Consider the following 17,548-nt stretch of genomic DNA (forward strand, 5'->3'; position numbering starts at 1 on the left):
TTTCATGACAAGCAGAAGAAAGTAACACTAAAAGCCAATTTATAGTTTTAGGTTACTCTATAAAATTGTAACATTATAAAACTTGAAACATTCTAGTTCTGAAACATTGAAGAAAAGGCTTTAAATGCCTTGAATTTTTCTCCAAGTATATGGCATTAACAATAATCACACATACACGCACAAAAATTAGAGATTTAGAGAAAGAAATCCTCTCCATTGCCAGGTGCTCTGGTTAAAGGCTCCTCAATCAAGTGAGTATAATCTTTATTTTGCCTTAGCTGCCTATAAATCCAGGGAGGAGATGTAAACATGCATACACTAGACTAAACAGCGGCTAAAAAGTGGCCACTACTTACTCTCCCACTCACACATACCATGTAAGTCTGTGGGAAAAACTTACCACTAAACTAAGGAACTCAAGTAAAGTTTTCTGAAAATAACCCAGAGCTGACAAGGCAGTAGGAGGGCCTGGATGGTTTCAAGACACAGTTTTTAACCAAGACTTGGACCTCCAACTGTTTTTTTAAACAAAGATTTACATCCCATCCTTGGCTAAATTACTTATAAATTAATCAAATTAATTACCCTGAGTGGATAAGCAGGAGGCTGGACAAGATACTGCTGATGTCAGCCAATGAAGTCTGTGTTGTTTTAACTAAATATATCAGAGCTTAGTTTTAAACAGATCTACTGTGCACAAATATGGTAAGGGAACCATATCCTAACCCAAAATCTTAGTCCTGTTTCCTGTCCTGGGAACAGATGTACCTAGTTTTAATTGATCTGACATAATGAAACTGTTAGATTTTCTATAGCAACAAGTTCATACCTCTTCATGCTTCATTTTTTAAAAGTAGCTGCTTTTTATTCTACCCAATTATTTCCTAAGGTGACAAGGAATGTCAAGTAAGGCGACAATCTTGAGTATCTGAAGAACAAGGAAACTCAAGTGTTGGTTTTGGTTTAAAAATATTTCGATAATGTACCTTCGTGGACATGGGGGGAAAAAAGAAACTAATTTTCCCGTTAACTGTCTAACCATCAGAATTCTTTAAGATCTGTGCTATCCACTGTATCAAAGATACCAAATTCAGAATGTCTCGGTATCATTTCCTTATTTCTAAGTTAGGACCCACTTTATGTTCTATTTTGCAGCTGTTGCCTCCCCAGTTAGCAAGAAACAACACCAACAAAAACTACAGCTTGGAAACACAGATTTTTATGGTTGTAAAGCAGAAGAAAAGATTTTTTTCTAAGTCATTAGAAGAGTATGATTTTTTAATTCACAAATTGACTATACTGGGTCACCTTTGAGTAATGGAAATCTGTTTAAACATTCTTTTGGCAATAGGGACCAGGCATTAGATCTTATTTCCAAGCTTTACCAGCTGGGTTTTGTCATTAACATTTATTAACAATCTAAGATATGGCTTTCCCTGTCTAATCCATACTACACAAATGTTTTGTATGGCCCTCCAGAGGATTTTGCTGTGACAAATTACTGGCAGAGATTATAGCCCCGTGGCTATTGACCAGAAGCAATGTAAAATTAACATGGTACTAATCCAATTTAAACAAGAAGTTGCACAAACAATCCTCTGAACAAAAGCAGATAGAAGATTCCAATTTATATTTGAACACAATAAATGTGTTTTTAATAAAAAGTTCTAGAAAAAAAATTGTATTTTCACACATATGAATTGTGCCTATTTGACGAAGTTATTAATTTTAATCCTGCAAAAACATTTAGTGGCAGAGCACAATGCAGCATGGTAATCACAAAGGCTCTTGCATTTCTTCTTAAGTCGTCTGTAGAACATCAGTGATTCCTAGTGACCTCAAAGTTTGTTTACAGTATTGTTTCCAAAGCAGAAAGTTTGTGGGATAAGGAACAGAATTAGTCTGCAAGGAGGATCACTGTACTCGAAAGAACGAAAGAACGGGACTATTTTCCTGAAGAAAGACTTTAGAGTTGAACCAGTAATGTAACATTGTTTATGTCTTAATACATAGAGTAACTCCAAGAGGAGCATCTGACTTTTGTGGTGACAGCCGCTCTCTTAGGAGGAACAGAACAAATAGCCAAAAATCACTTTGCCCAATGGTTTTTAGGCAGGAGGGTAGAAAATACACAGGAAGAAAGGATAAACGGAAAAGAATGAATGAAATGGGGAAAAGCAAGAAGACAGCAAAAGTGTACAAGGATGCCTGTAAAAGGAAGGGAGGGGCCAAAAGGGCAGCCTTTTCGTGACAATTATAATGAAATCTTGCTGCAGTAATCAAGGCATTTCCTTTGGAGAAACAAGTCCTCACTAATCAACAGCTAATACTTTTCTACCTTTTCATTACTGATTTTGGAAATGCCTTTCAATTCATTACCATTCTGAGTCTCTGAGCCTCCACCATGTAACTTTTCTTCAGAAGCAGGCACCATCTTCCACCCCTTCCCCATCTGGGTTTTAAGACTGAAAATGCTTTCAAATCTAATAGTAGTATTTGGAATGCTGTCTTTGAAACATTTCTCCCTTAGCTTTGAGGGACAAAATACACTGAGAAGCCCGTTGTCCTCTTACTTTTTTCTAACACGTCCTGTGTGTTACGTAGGCTCTAACTGCATTTGCACTTTTCACCACCCTGCTAGAGCCCGGGTTATCAGTCCTCCAAATTGGACAGAGGATTCCCAAGGGGTAGGGGACACTGCTCTGTGTGGAGCACAGGCTAGCTCTGTGCCACGGTACCCCGGGCTCTCAGTATTAAGCACATGCTGACAGATGAGTACAGAATGACCGACTCAATGCACTCTCCTCTCTTGATATGCCAGCTTGAGGAAGCTCTCCTCCTAACACTCAGCTTTATCTGCACGTTCAGGTATTTTTTTTCCTTCTATACAGTTTTCTAAAGAACAGCTATAAAACTATCATGTAAATACAAAGTATTGTTATTACTCAAACTATCCTGCCTGCTTCCCTATTGCTATTACTATATAACCACATCCACAGCTACCTGAGACTTAAAAAATCTGAAATTGTTGTTGGCTACTCTTTGTTAGAACATGTAGTCACAACTCCCTCCAATGTTTTTCTGTTTCAAAAATATCCATAAGCTCTTAACCAATTAGATCCCTGCTAGTTATTGACTAAAATCAATAACACTGAACACTAGTTTTAGCAGTTACCATGTATCATATCCAATGTACCAAACACTGTATTAAATACTGTATAAACCACTCATTCAATGCTCGGAACAACCTGTAATGAGAAATTAGTCTCCTGGTTTGTATGGTGAACAAAAATCAAAAGCAATTACCCAAGTCACAGAGGGTAGTTAAGAGGTACAACCAAATTCATTCAGCTCACCTCTCAGGACTCCAATGACAGGTTCTAAAACCACCATGTGTGCCACCTCTGAGACAATTTGGATCCTGTTACTTTTAAAAACTACTCTAAACACATTACTTCCTTGCTCCCAATTCCTCAGGACTCCCCCTCTTTGTACCCTATGTAACCTAAGTAACTCGGCATCATGACTTTAGCTTCTTCCCACTCAAAGTCACTCAATTCTCTTCATCAGAGCTTGTCCATCTCACAGTCAGTTATGTCATTTCCCTGGCTGGGATGTGCCACACCAAGCATGCCTCAGTACTTTGTCAAAAATCCCTAAGGCTTTCCCTGGCATACTTTCTTCTTGAAATTCTTGAATTATTTGGCTTCTATGCAATAAAAAGATAATGATATAAAGGGTAAAGAGCCTGGGCTCCAGTCTGATGGCTCCAAAGCCTCCTGGCTGCCTTGCTCATGATCTGTGTGAGCAGGTGCACCTGACTTAACTGCTCTAAGTCTCAGTGTCTTTCATCTGGAAAATGGAAATAAAATCACCAGATCCAGAGGGATCTTGGTTAGGATTAAATGACATCAAGTGGGGAACTGGGAATCACAGTCATGATCACCCTCTTGCTCTCTAGCTGCTGCCTCTAACCAGCTCTCATTCCATTCTTCTGGAAACCAGAATGCTCAGTTCTGGCCACCATAGCTTAAATTCTCACCTCTGCAAGGGAGTCTTTCCTCTCTTCTTCAGCCCAATCATCCTCCCCACACCAGATCCATTCTTCTGACTGCTTGTTCACTTTCTCTCTGCAAAAGTTACAATGTCCAACTTTGCAAGTCCTATCGCCTTCTCGTCTTAATACTGGAAAACTCTTTTCCAGGCAGTAAAGCTTGAACCTTTGGCATCATTTTGACTTTCTACTCTGCATTATCATCAGGTAGCCTGTGCTATGCATAATCTACCAAAACCATGTTTTTTTGGTTTTTGCTGTAATTTACAAGAATCTGTGTGTCCTGTTCCCACTGAAGTTCCAGTCCTTATCCCCCGAAATGTTCTCCACAATGGGTCCTCCTCTGTGGTCCAAGTATAGTCTCTGCTTTCCAATGTCATGCCTGTTTGCCACAATCATTTCATCAGTTTTATTTCCAACATTTCCCTCACTAACTGTCCTAAATAACGACCCACTCACTGGAGATCTATCTCAACTACCTCCTCTTCCATAGCACCTTTCTTAAGTGCAATTAAATATATATACTTTCCCCTCCTGATTACTCTGGATGCTAATTGTCAGGGGTCTTACTCCTAAATATAAATGTTGTACTTGTGATTTTCTTCCCTATTACTAAATTGCAAGCTCCCTGAGGGAAAGACTTCAGTTTTACATTCATCTATCAATCTAGGGCAGTAGCTTGAATGCAGGAGACCCGCAGTTACATTCATCTATCCTTAGTACTGTGAACTTTTATAAACTAGTCACTTTGTGTAATCTCAGCTCTTCCATGAGCTCTGTTAAAGCAAACTGTATTAGTTCTTCTCCTGAGGTCTTGTACATAACTCTCTAGGAGGGCAGGAAGTGATTAGCACAATACCACAAAGATATTTAATAGCATTTGATGGTCATGGAGACAGATGAAGAGAAATGTGAAAGGTCCTATGTGCCAAATTTCATTCAGAATAAAAGTGACCGTTCAAAGAAAGGCAAAAGTTAGAATAAGCTAACCATTACTGACCCTTAAAATTGTTAGGACAAGTAGGCTGGATTCTAAAAAACCTTGCTCACATTTTATTTGATCTTACCCCAAAATAAGATTAATTTCTCCTGAGCCTTATGGCATTTGTTATCAAGGAATAGGAAGGAGGGGGAAAAAAGTAATTTAAGAAGCCAAAAAAAAAAAAAAAAAAAAAAAATCAGGAAACTACTATCACTTTTTAAACTCTTGAAAAATTATGCAAAACTGTGATTTCTTTTCTCTACTGAATAAATGTCTTAGGAATAACATTTAAAATAAGCTGTTACAGTGGAGGATATGTTAAAAATTTTCAGTTATTCCTGAAGTTCTCTCCTAAAATGTACTTTCAGTGGAAGGAATACTAAGAGAGAAAAAAAAAAGGCCATCTTAGAAGTCAAAGTAAAAGAAATTAATCCCAATTTTCTGGGAACGATAGTTGGCAACTTAAGAAAAAAATAAAAAAGACTTAGTTAAAAAATTAAGAAAAGTCTTTTAAAGAGCCCCTAAACTCCTACTGTCAGAAATAGCCCGGGAGATTGAAATGTATGCATTTGAACATACGAGATATTGCCAAATACACATAACTTGTAAAGAATCAAGGGAAAAAGACATAAAAAGAACAATCCATCATCAGCTATAAACTACATACCTGTTTAAGTCTGGCAAGTTCTTTCAAAGCTCGTCCCCACTGCTGCTTGTAATGCAGTTTAGACTTAGTTGCAGATTCCAACTTCCTTTCAAGTTCAACCTAACAGTGATTAAAATCGTATCAAGTGAAACACTATACCACTGTGTACAATCACTGAAAGATAATATATACAAAGAGTCTGGCTTAAGAAAAGAGTTTATATAGTGTAACATACGACATCATCTAAAACTGTTATATAATTTACTATAAATATTATGGCACATGAACATTTTCTTGTTTAAAATATAGTCGTATTTTTACTGCCTAACAGCCTATACTAAAAAGAACCGAATCAGTCTTAACCTCCAGACAGTTACTATAAATGTATTAAAACGTGTATAGAGTGAAAAACAAATTCACTTTTTACAAAAAGCAGTTCTTACTGTTAGCATTCCAATTCAGCTGGCACTCTAAATCTGAGAAACCACGTTCTTCCTTTTGGAGTCCTATCATGACATGGAACTTGGTCTTATAACAAAAAGAGCGAGCAGAGATACTTTTCTAACTATATTTTGGCAAGAATCAGAGAATGCTGAAAACAGTGAAATGTTTTATCAGAAAGCAATTTACTAAGAAAGAGTACAAAGTGAAAAATATTTTAAGAATGTTAAAATAAACCCAAGAGTTGGAAAAATAATGCTCCTAATAACACTCATCTAACTTTTATTTTCTATTTTTCCTCAAATATATAAAGAAAAACATGAAAGTGATTCCATTAAAGAAATGGTTATTTATACTTGCAGCAGGCAATCTGTTGTGCATGAACTGAAGCCAACTTGGCTATGTTCTGGAATGTACTCTCTCAGTGTTTCAAACCAAGTACCAAACAAACTCATGAAGCCAACAGACAGTTTTAGTATTTAAGTGATAATGTAATAATATGCCTGAATTACAGTAAAATACTGTGACTCTAAACAGGTCTAAGTTTTTTATATCAAGTCTAGTTTTTCCCATACACACAACTCATGTTTTGCAGGAAAACAAACCAAAGGCACTCTCCCACAATTCAAACTCCAGAAAACTTACATGAAAATAAAATGAAAGGAAAAGCTGATTGCCAAATTCCCTTCACAAAAGACCAGAACATTCTCTGCAGTAATATATGACTTCATGGAGTCAAGGTCTTTTCTGCTTTACAAATCCCTGGTGCTTAGATATAAAGGTGTTGACATTTCACAACTAGACTGAGATGTCTTAAGTTGAATAATACTCTGAGATTATCAAAGATGATCTCTTCTACTTACTCCTCACAGATTTATACATAGGACTTGGTAATTTAACAATAGGGCATTGGTGAGAGGACTAGCAACAATCTTTTTACAGCTCTGAGATAAAAGGGTAGTATTTAATTATAAAAGTGATCATGTCCATGGGTCTCGGAGAAGGTGTAGTAGTCTGGATGGGCCTAAGGATGAGGGTTAGGATGAGGATGAAGCCAGAGGGATCATGTATATCCCGGGGAAGGGCTCAACAGAGAAAGCAGGGCAGGTTTTAACAGTTTTGCTATAATTAGCAAAATAAGTCCCATTTGCGTAAGTTATTCACACTTAAATAAAAAAAAAAAATTGTCGTTAGCAAATTTCAGATACAAATCTCACTTCTAATTCATTCCTTTGGCCTAATCAAGATTCCTACCTTTATTTTTTTTAAGAATTCAAGTGCCTCTGTGATTCTTATGGCTACAGATAGGATATAATTCCAGGGCATTCACAGACCTCCTGTTAAGATGTCTCACTGTGAGTAGATGTGAAGCTTGGGCTCAACTGTACACTTATGTCATGAGCCAAGTTACAGATCTCTGACGTCCGGCTCTGCGCCTCCGAGAGCAGGCAGAAAGCACAGATCCATGCTTGCTGATACCCCCATTGGCCTGCTTCTGTGCCCATTGCTCTTGTTCTCTACTAGACAGATGGGACTGGCTTTGTCCCTGATGTCCTACTCCCCAGTTCCAATCTGTTGCAAGTAACTCCAGAGTGCCCCCTGGAAGAATGTGACAGTTTTATTCTTTTACATTCATGCCATTTCCTTAACCCATGTTCTTCTTCTCTTCTTGGGTCTCCTCAGCCTCAACTCTTTCCTCTCTGCACATCCCACCTTACTCTCTGCCAGAAAAAAATCGACTGTGGCTACTACTCACCTGTAGTCTTGAGCCTCTACTCCTCAGCCTATGTTTCAAGGTGTTCCAGAATTTCACTTCTGTCCTGTTTCCTGGGTATTCTTCAAGAGAAAACCGTCTCCTCTAGCCCCCAGGCTGGTGTCCTGTAGACCACCTTCCCTGCCCCATCGACTTCCTGAGCCAGATACTTCTTTTTCTACTCTGCTTACTTAAGTTTCAGGCTCAGCTATCCCCCCAGGAAGCTGTCTTTTAAAACTACTGTTTTCTAAATTGCCAAGAGTTCCTGTTACATGCCCTGGTGTTTGATTACATACAATCACTTATGGCTCTTTGCGTCTTCTCCCCAATTTTATTGCATACTTTCTGAAAATGAAGAGAATATGCTTTTTCTCTTTCTCTTTTCTCCCCTCACCCTTCCCTTTGCCTTAAGACTGGGATGGATGGGATGCCAAATACTCTTAAAGCAGAAAATTTCAGGGCTTATCTTCAACTTCAGTCTGCCCTACTAAATCATGTTTTCTATATTTCATTAATTTAAGAGTTATTTTTAAGCCATCTAAGAGTCATTCCTACCAAAAAGCAAATCATAAACTATTACTGACTTCTTTTTTTTTTTTTTTGACTTCTTATATAACAAAAGGAATCAGGAATATTTGGTAAAACTGTATCTTTATTTTTATACCATTTCTGTGAAAATGGAAGTATTTCTTCTACACTGAAGACAGTAATCAGAAAAGAAAAAGTTCTCACTCAGCCAGAAATTACAGATGGAATCAGATACTTTTTCACCATGTCTTTCTTTTTGTGCTTTTAGGTTTTGTTATAACCTAGAAATAAGAAATAAGATTCTGCCCTCTTCTGGCTCCAAAAAAATTTACCAAGAATTTTCACAAAAGCTGAGAAGCCTTGTTTTACTGAACACTTAAACATGCTGGATGAATCTGTTAGGTCTGGTGCAGGGGCAGCTGCATTAGTCATTTTTCTCCCCCTTGCTCTTAACAAATTCATGGCATTGTTTAAACTTCTAATATGTTGAGTGATTTTTACCTTCTTGGTAGAAGTATAGTTGGAAAAAGTGGGTTTTGAAAATGACTTAAAATGTATTTCTAAGGTTGAAAGTATCAAGTTTATATTCAGAAAAAATAATGCTTCTGTTCTGAGATTAGTAGTCTCTGAGAGTAAAACAATAAAATGAAAATACTCTGACACCTGTGCTAAGAGGGCTGGTGAGAATGGCTGAGACACTGTGCGCTTCAGCGATCTTTGGGAGGTACCACAGAATTCAGAATTGTAAACCCGGAAATAGTTGAACACTTGTTTTTATCAAAAGAGAGGCTGAAAATCTCCAGCTGGATTCAAGTTCACTGGTAGACAAATGAACAGGCCAAAAACTCAAATGGAGAAATGGAAAGACTGTCCAGATATGTAAGAAACAGAATCAACCAGGCTTGGCAGTCAAGTCCATGTGGGGGTAAGAAGAGGAACCAAAGATAGCTCGGCCCTGGACAGGCCACAGAAACATTTAATGAGTTCAGAAATAGCAGAATAATACCCACTTCAACTCTTTTTTTTTTTTTTAACCACAGTCTAATTCTTGTGTCCGACTTTTCTATGTAGTCACCCTTTTTGCCTCTTAAATAGTGTCTCTTTTTCCCAAGAAAAACTCTTTCATGGTCCACTCATCCCCTCCTCTCTTAAAGCTAAATTTCTTCCTGTTGTAATTTTTTTTTTTTTTTAACAGTGTGAGGCCTCTGGGTTAGTGTGTTGTTTTTTCAATGCCAAACTTTTTAATTATGGCTTCTTCAAAGTTAATGATTTCTTACCTGACAAGCCCATGGCCCTTCTTCCACCATTCTTGACTTGCCCTTGATGAGATAGGACCTCTACACTCTTTTTTTCAAAAATCCTCCTCTTCTGGCACTGCACTAGACTAAATCTTTTTAGCCTCCTTCTCTGACTCTTCTCTTCTGTCCCTGAGGCCATACGTCTCCCTAGATGTTCAGGGGTTCTTCCTAAATATACCTCAGCCCCCATTGTATCTGCATCTAAAGTGGCTTCTTTATGCCCCTGACTCCCCAACCTGGAGGTCTAGCCCTTTTCTCTCTTCCCTACTGTCCTTCTCATTTTTAACCACTCAGTTAACTGCTCCACTTTCATTTTTCTGTTAGCATCTCAAATGTAGTATGTCTAGAATCATAATTCTCTACAAGAGGCACTTCCTCAAAAAGTTCTTCTTGAAAATTCTTCACTTTATTGACATCCATTAAGCCAATCTGATAAACTTGAGTAATCTCTGACTTTTCTTACCAGATGAAATACAAATTCTCTAACTTACCATCTAAGGTCTTCCCCCTCTCCCACCCATAGGGCCAAAAATTCCACTTACAGCATTCTCTTATCAGTCTCATTTTTATTTTGAAACTACAACCATAATGACCCAATAGTCAAGCTATTACTCAGATATGCAATAGACTCTCTAACCTTTCTACTTGGCTTAAATACCTCTTCTTAGAATCTCCTTCCCCATATATTCACCCATTCAAAGGTCATGTGTCCTTTAAGTTGCATATCCAGTCTCATTTCCTAGTTACACTTCACATGTTGATTTCAGAAGTAGCTTTGTTTCCCCTTTGCATTCGTGGCTCTTTGTAAGAGAAAGTTAGATGGTATCAGCCATCATCTACCTTTAACCTTAACTATCTAGGTAAGTTCCCTGCCTCTTTGTATGACCGGTCATTTACCTGACTCTATCCTAAATGTTTTCTAATCATTCAGAATAGCATTTAGCACAATGTCAAAGATTGTAGATCTTTGCTGGGTAATGAAAAATCAGTTCGGTCCATGGGCATCCTGCCAAGAAACCAGAAATCACTACAGCTCTTTAAAACAGATTAATTCAATACAGGGGATTGGTGATACAGGTCATGGAAAAGCAGAAATGCCAGAGGGTATAGAGTAAGGCCCCTCAATGATTAGCAGCATCAGCCTGGGCCAGGCATTACAGAACGAAGTACCAGGAGTAGCAGTTCTTACTATCTAGAACCTAGAAACAAGGCTTGTCTAGGGAGCTAGAGTACAGTGGAGAGTGCGCAAGGCAAGCTAAAGAGAAGGGCTGTCAGGCAGGAGAGGGAACCATAAAAAAAAGTATGCCCACTACTGGAGAAAATTACAAAAGCACAGAGATAAAGACACAGACAGCAAAAAGTGACCCTAGCATCTTCCCAACTTCCATCTCCCAATTTTCTGAAAGTGCCCCCTAGTGGCCTTTAACTTAGAGAGCTTATTTTCTTATTTACAACCTGTGTCATTTTCTTATATAGGCTGAATCTTCTCAGTAACCCCTAAAGAACATCAAACGATAAAATGCAAGATTGTATACTGTCAGATTAGGTTGTCTGTTGGACTTTACACATTTTTTAATGCCTAGAACCAGAACATACTCCCTGTTACTGGAGAATCCCCATATAAATAGAAGCAAGACCTGGCTTACAACCACAGGAAACAAAAAAGGATGGATATCACATCTTCCAGGCTAAGAGGAGAGTGCGGATTTGTAATGATGCTGAGTCTACAGGGTAGTGATAGAGCATTCACAACAGCAAGACCAGCACCAGAATCAGGGGATACAGAAATCTAGGGACACAGCAGTGACAGCAGCAGGAACAGATGCTTTTGTGGAAGGACAGGAGATGCCCTACTTCCCCCAGTTCTTGCTCCTATCTTAAAACTTGTTCTTTACCCTTCCTCAAAGTTTCACAGATTCCTTTATTCTTATAGTTAGTCACTTCTGTGATAATGCAAACAACTACCCATTACAGTATAAGCAAGCTATAGCTGATAAAACTGATAAAAGAAATTCAAGTACTGACAAATGTCATGTGTCTAGAATTCTGTTCTTAATTGACATCAGAATACTACAGTGAAACATTGTTTTATAGTCAAATAATACTTACTGATTTTTTTTTTAATACTTACTGATTTTATAAATTATTAGAATTGGTTAAATTGCCATAATCTGACATGAGTACCTTTTCTAAGGTGAGAAGATTGATTTCAGACTGTAGGCGGATTTCTGGTTTGTTGCTTTGCTGATCCTTGAACTGATGAAACTCTTTTTCCAAAATCTTATACTTATTTTCAGCATCATTAAGCTGTATATTAAGAAAAAAAAAAAAGTATTATAGGCTTTAAATAACACCAGTATGCTAAGTTCAATAGTACAGAATTCAAGTGTATTTTTTTAATTTTAAAGCATGTTTATAGTAGAAAATTTAGAAAATTCCCGAAATATGAGAAAAATTAAGATACAAAAACCTAAGAGTATGAAATTTGTTATAAAACCAGTATCACAAGAACATTTTTGTTAAACTTTAAATGGCAAATGAAATTCACTTTATAAAAATACTGATACCACATACTTGAAATGTCACATGTAAGAAAATACTGTGCATTTTACATACACCAGCTAATTATGGATGAAAACAAACTTTTAGTGCAGTATTTTTCTTATTATTTGAAGCTCTAAGAACTTCGTTATTCAAATACTATTACAACTTAAAATCATTTCAAGAGTATTTGGCTCAATACTTTCATTTTTGTGGCTAAGAAATTTGAGGGTTATAGAAGCTCAATGACTGTGGCAGTGCCTAAAAGCTAGCATGAGTAGCATCCAGACATTTTCAACCCTAGAACAATGCTCTGATGAAAGCAGGCACTTTATTAAATTTAGAAAGAGACCACCTTGACTCAAGTCTATATATAACTCCCCTTAGAACAGTTTCAGAACTACCAAAAAAAACCCCTCCGAAAATAAATAGGATATAAAGGTGTTCTTTTCAAATCTGGATTTTTTTTTAATCAAATGCATACAAGCACTGTTAAAGAAGCCTTCCAAAAACATGTAACACTATGACTACTAATCTTTAGATAAACCCATTTATCTTAACGCTACGACATGACTTACCTGTATTTGAAATATTGAGAAAATGTAAGACAGAAATGGAACTTAAAATTATCAATAATAAATTCTTATTTCATGCCAGTAAATACAAATAACTCTAATTAGGATTTATGTTGCATCTTTAGGTAATGATATATTCCATTACCTGAAAATTCTTCAGATATCTGAAGGTTACCTCTTGGAATATCCAAATTTCTATTTTTAAATTTGAATAAGAACCGTCCTCAAGCATCTCTGTCACATTTGTTTTAGCTTTTGTTTAAAAGACTTCATATTTGGTATTTTTTCCACCATGCAGAGATAATTACTGTGGCTCCAATCAGGTTTTACAGAAAGTAAGCTCTGAGGCATAATAGGCTCTTTTTCTTTTGCTAAATGGTCCATAAACAACATTGATGGAGTTGTGGGACCTGCTTTTTATATAATGGAATACAGATACTTGATCATCTTTCACTGACGGTGTCTTTTTGTCATTTGTTCCTGTCTGGTTAGAACTGTGTTAAGTATACGGAATCTGGTTCTGAGTACGGACCTAGAATGTTGTATATAAAAATATGAAATGTTCCCAGTAAAGCGCTAACGGATTTTAGCATCCCAGAAATATGTGCTGCCCCCCAGCTCCTTCTACTCCCCAGCTGGGTTTCTCCCAAGGTCTTAGACTATGTTTTAGGAGTGCCTGGGGTAATTTTTGCTAAATTGCCAGCTCTTGCCACAAAGGTTCTTCCCACAAAGATGTAAGCTAATTATATCAGTCTGGGACAAGGTAGAAATAGGCTTTTTAAAAAAATCTCCTGGTGATTCTAATACATGTTAGAAGCCTCTGTTCTAGGAGGCTCGATCGTCCTAAGAAATGGAAGAAAGGAAGCACTACTGGTGAATTCTATCACGACTGCCCCCTTGTACAACTAAGTAATGTGACTTTATCTGGCCCTGAACAGTTATGGAAACTATTCTTCATGCCAGAATTTACTGAAGAGTTTGGAGGCATTGACCATACATATCTATCCTATGCTGAAATTTTTCAAGAAGGATAAACAATTTTTAACAGCTTGATCCTTTTTTCTCCAGCAAGAATTTATTAAGCACTATTATGTATGTTCTGAAGGGTGGCTGAGCTCCAGGCATACACATACAAACCAAAGGAGTTTTATGGAACTAACAATCTAATGCTGATCAGATTATCACGCTAATGAAAATAAAAACTAACTGCTAATACATCTAATAAAAACTCGATGGAGACTTAGAGAACAGGAGTCAGGGAAGATTGCTCTGGCTAAGTGATGCTTCAGCCTGAAACTCAGGGATGAGTATAGTTCACAAGGCTCAGAAAAAGCAGTACACACCAAGATCCTATGTAGGCCTGAGGACTCAAAGGAAACCCAGTGAGGTCAGAGAGCCTCCAGCAGAGGGGAAAGATGGGAGACCCAGCCAAAGAAGTCAGCTGGGTCCCAACTACGCAAAGGCTAATAGGGCAAGATCCTAACTCTGATTTTTATCCTCAGAGCAATAAGATGATACTGGAGGCTGTTAATGGAGGGTGTGAGGATTCCCCGAGTGTCAACATCACCCTGGCTGTAACAAGAACAGATAAGAGGGTCCATTACTGAAATGACACTTAGAGGAGAGTCAGGTATGGACAGGAGTGTCAGGGTGAGTTTTCAATGCCTATGAGAGATCCAAGTAGAGGTCAAAATGCAATTGATTAGCTGGATGGTTCTACCATGTCAAGGATATAAATGTAAAAGTCCCAGAGGTACACTGTGTCTCTGAAGCTATGGGTGCAAATAAGATTGTTTTGTATAAACTAAGTCCTGAGCTTGGAAAAAGCCCAACACTGAATGGCTAGAAAAAAGGAAAAGCAGCCTGCAAAGGAGCTTGAGGGGTGGCCAGAAAAGTAGAGGCACACCAGGAGAAGAGTGGCACGGAGGGTAAGAGAAGACAATATATAAACATGAAGACAACAGTGTAGAAGCTGTCAGTGAGAAGTAAAAGGGATCTGCCACTGGTGGCTTCCCTGACACCTGGCTGGAAGGACGAGGCTGGGGAGTGGAGTGGCTGGGGCGGACAGGTGAGTGTAAGGGAAGGAGGGATGGGAGCACAGGCCATTCTCTCACCAACCCTGGTTCTTAACTAAATTTGGTTCAGTGACATATAATACTTTGGCCACAACGAAATTTATCAGAAAAAAATCTGGCGATCTACCTGAAATTTAGTTCCTTTCCATGTGAGTAATTATAAGGGAAGAGACCTGGTCCAAGTGTAGTTTTTGGCTTTGATTTAGGAAAACAGGATCTGACTTAAAAGTATATCTGAATCTCAGTTGCAATCAATATGATCATAAGTTGGAATTACTGTGAATTTTGGGACCCTGTCAGTGAATACAGATAAGCAAGCCCCTAGGACTAACTGCTCGGAGAGGCCACCTGCTGCTGTAGACGGTGTTTGTCCTCTTCCAGCTGTCTCATCTTTAACCTTTCTAGTTCAACCTGATGAACACAGTCTTCTTTGGCTCTCCGGATGGAGTCCTGAAGTTCTTGCAGGTTCCGTTCACGTTCCGATTTCAGTTCCTTTCTTTCTCTTTGAACCTGAGAACAAGTGTGTCTGTTAGAGGTCAGCTCACTCTTGGCTGCATTACACTGGTCAAGAGTCTGTTATCCTTATATACAGTCAAAAGTTTAGAATATTTACAAATTTATTTTCACATCCTTTTCCATTATTAAAAGGAGTGGTTAAGTATATACTGAAATCATACATTTTTAATCCATCATTTAATTTTAAAATACAATGTATATCCAAAATTCCATATATGACTTGCATAAACTCAAATGAAAAGGCCCTAATCACTTAATATTCCTATTTGAATAAAACCTTAGCATTGCGTTACCTAAGCAAATATGCCCGTTTCATTCCTTCTTTAGAAATTTCTTAGATTCTAGGGGTGCCTGGGTGGCTCAGTTGGTTAAGCATCCAACTCTTGGTTTCAGCTCAGGTCCTGATCTTCAGGGTGGTGAGATCAAGCCCTGTGCTAGGCTCCCTGCTCAGCAGGAAGTTTGCTTAAGGTTCTCTCTCCTTCTCCCTCTGCCCTGATCTTTACAAAACACTGGGGCACCTAGGTAGCTCAGTTGGTTAAGCAGCCAACTCTTGACCTCAGGTCTTGAGTGCAGGATTATAAATTCAAACTCTGCTAAAAACAAACAAAAAACAAAATTTCTTACATTCTGCCTAATAACATAGAAGGTGATTGAGCCTTAGTGTTGGAAACCATATATTTAAGGTCAAACATCTAAATCAATTTATAAATTCCAGAAAATGTGTGAAGATTAGGTTAGAGAGATATGCTGAGAAAAATTCTGAGAAATACAGGTGGTTAGGGAAGGGGCATATTAACTTAATGTGGAAGGAATTCTATTTACTTTGAAATGACTTTTGTAATAATTTAAATAGCCATTTAGAGTCAAATTTAATAAGACCTAACAAAATTGCTGACTAGACACAGCACTAACAAAAGTTTTCATTCATCCTTTGGATCTAACCTTTAATGGGCAACAAAGAGGGATAATCCCTTTTTACTGAGAACGTCAGAATTTTAGGCCACTAAGCATGTGCTACACATTTTCTCTATTCTCTAGGTAGTGAACCTGTCCTTCCTTCCCCATAATGCGAACGTTAACCAAAAATCTCTACCACTGCAGACGTCAGCCAAAGTTGGCTGAATAACATTTCAAGTAACAGACACTTCACTGTCTATTCCTCACATTCTGACCTATTATTGAACAGCAGTTTTCTCCATCATGCCTACAAGACAATTTCCATGAAATGGATTTTACATGAGCATAAAGGAAAAATAATAGTATGTGCCTAGTACATGGATTCTGGGAAATGAAGACATACGACAGAGGAATACAGTTACCTCTGATTCTGCAAGGACAAGCTGCTGCTCTCGCTTCTCTAAGTCAATTAGGGTTTTTTGAAGTTTTCCTTCTAGAACAGTATATTCAGCCACCTAAAATAGAATAAAAGAAAAATTACCTTTCCCCCAAATTCAAAACATGAACAAATTCAACAATGCATACATTATAACTTACTGAAACAAAAAGATGTAGGAATAGTAAAATCATGAATTATATCCACCAATTCAAGGCAGAAATTCTTTCTAGTGCTCAAAGGAAGGAAGCCCATCTAGCCTCTACCTGGATGCCTCTCCATTTCCTGAGGAAGTTCTTTCTCTCATGGGGCAATCAGACCACTAGTAAAATCCTATGTTCAGTCAACACTTAGAGCTCCTTAAAATCTGCCTTGGTCAATACTCCAGTATTCCTCTGACGCCCGCCCCCCACCCCCCCCCCACCCCTTTATCACTTACACTCCTTTCCTAGAACACTGGTCAGTTTCAACTCAGTCCTCCTTCTGGTTCAGATCTGATCCTTTCCTACAATTCCAATAACTGAGCTCATGATTACTTCTGAAGCCAGACTCCCTGCTTGGGACCCAAGCCTAGCACCCCAATTGCTATGGTCTGAAATCCTGCTCTGCCCTTTGACCCTGTGAGTCCCAATCAGAGTAAGAGGTCTGTTAGGTCAACCTACACAGGATGTAGGACTTTGACAGTTTTTTATCTTTCATTTCTGATCATTTTTACTAGAACTTTCTGAACCACTTTTTCTGGTCTCACCAACTACTCTCCAGATCCCAGTCCTCATCCTAATCTTCTCTTTCCCACAGTCATTAAG

The 17,548-nt window shown here is 38.1% G+C and overlaps 1 protein-coding gene across 9 annotated transcripts in view; it reads right to left on the minus strand.

Annotated features, from left to right (window-relative positions):
• Positions 1-17,548, minus strand: part of CEP120 (centrosomal protein 120) — a 119,258-nt gene that overhangs the window by 10,243 nt on the left and 91,467 nt on the right. For 8 of the 9 annotated variants that reach the window (XM_035697284.2, XM_035697286.2, XM_035697288.2 and 5 more), the window contains 4 exons: positions 16,729-16,821; positions 15,242-15,403; positions 11,887-12,009; positions 5,704-5,802 (listed from right to left, as the gene is read on the minus strand). In XM_035697284.2, coding sequence (XP_035553177.1) covers positions 5,704-5,802; positions 11,887-12,009; positions 15,242-15,403; positions 16,729-16,821 — 477 coding nt within the window. Of the gene's footprint in view, positions 1-1,626; positions 4,131-5,703; positions 5,803-11,886; positions 12,010-15,241; positions 15,404-16,728; positions 16,822-17,548 lie in introns of those variants that run through there. The other variant, XM_025433056.3, reaches the window with a different exon arrangement.

Source organism: Canis lupus, chromosome 11, assembly GCF_003254725.2.
Source record: "Canis lupus dingo isolate Sandy chromosome 11, ASM325472v2, whole genome shotgun sequence".
In the NCBI taxonomy this organism is placed as follows: Eukaryota; Metazoa; Chordata; class Mammalia; order Carnivora; family Canidae; genus Canis; species Canis lupus.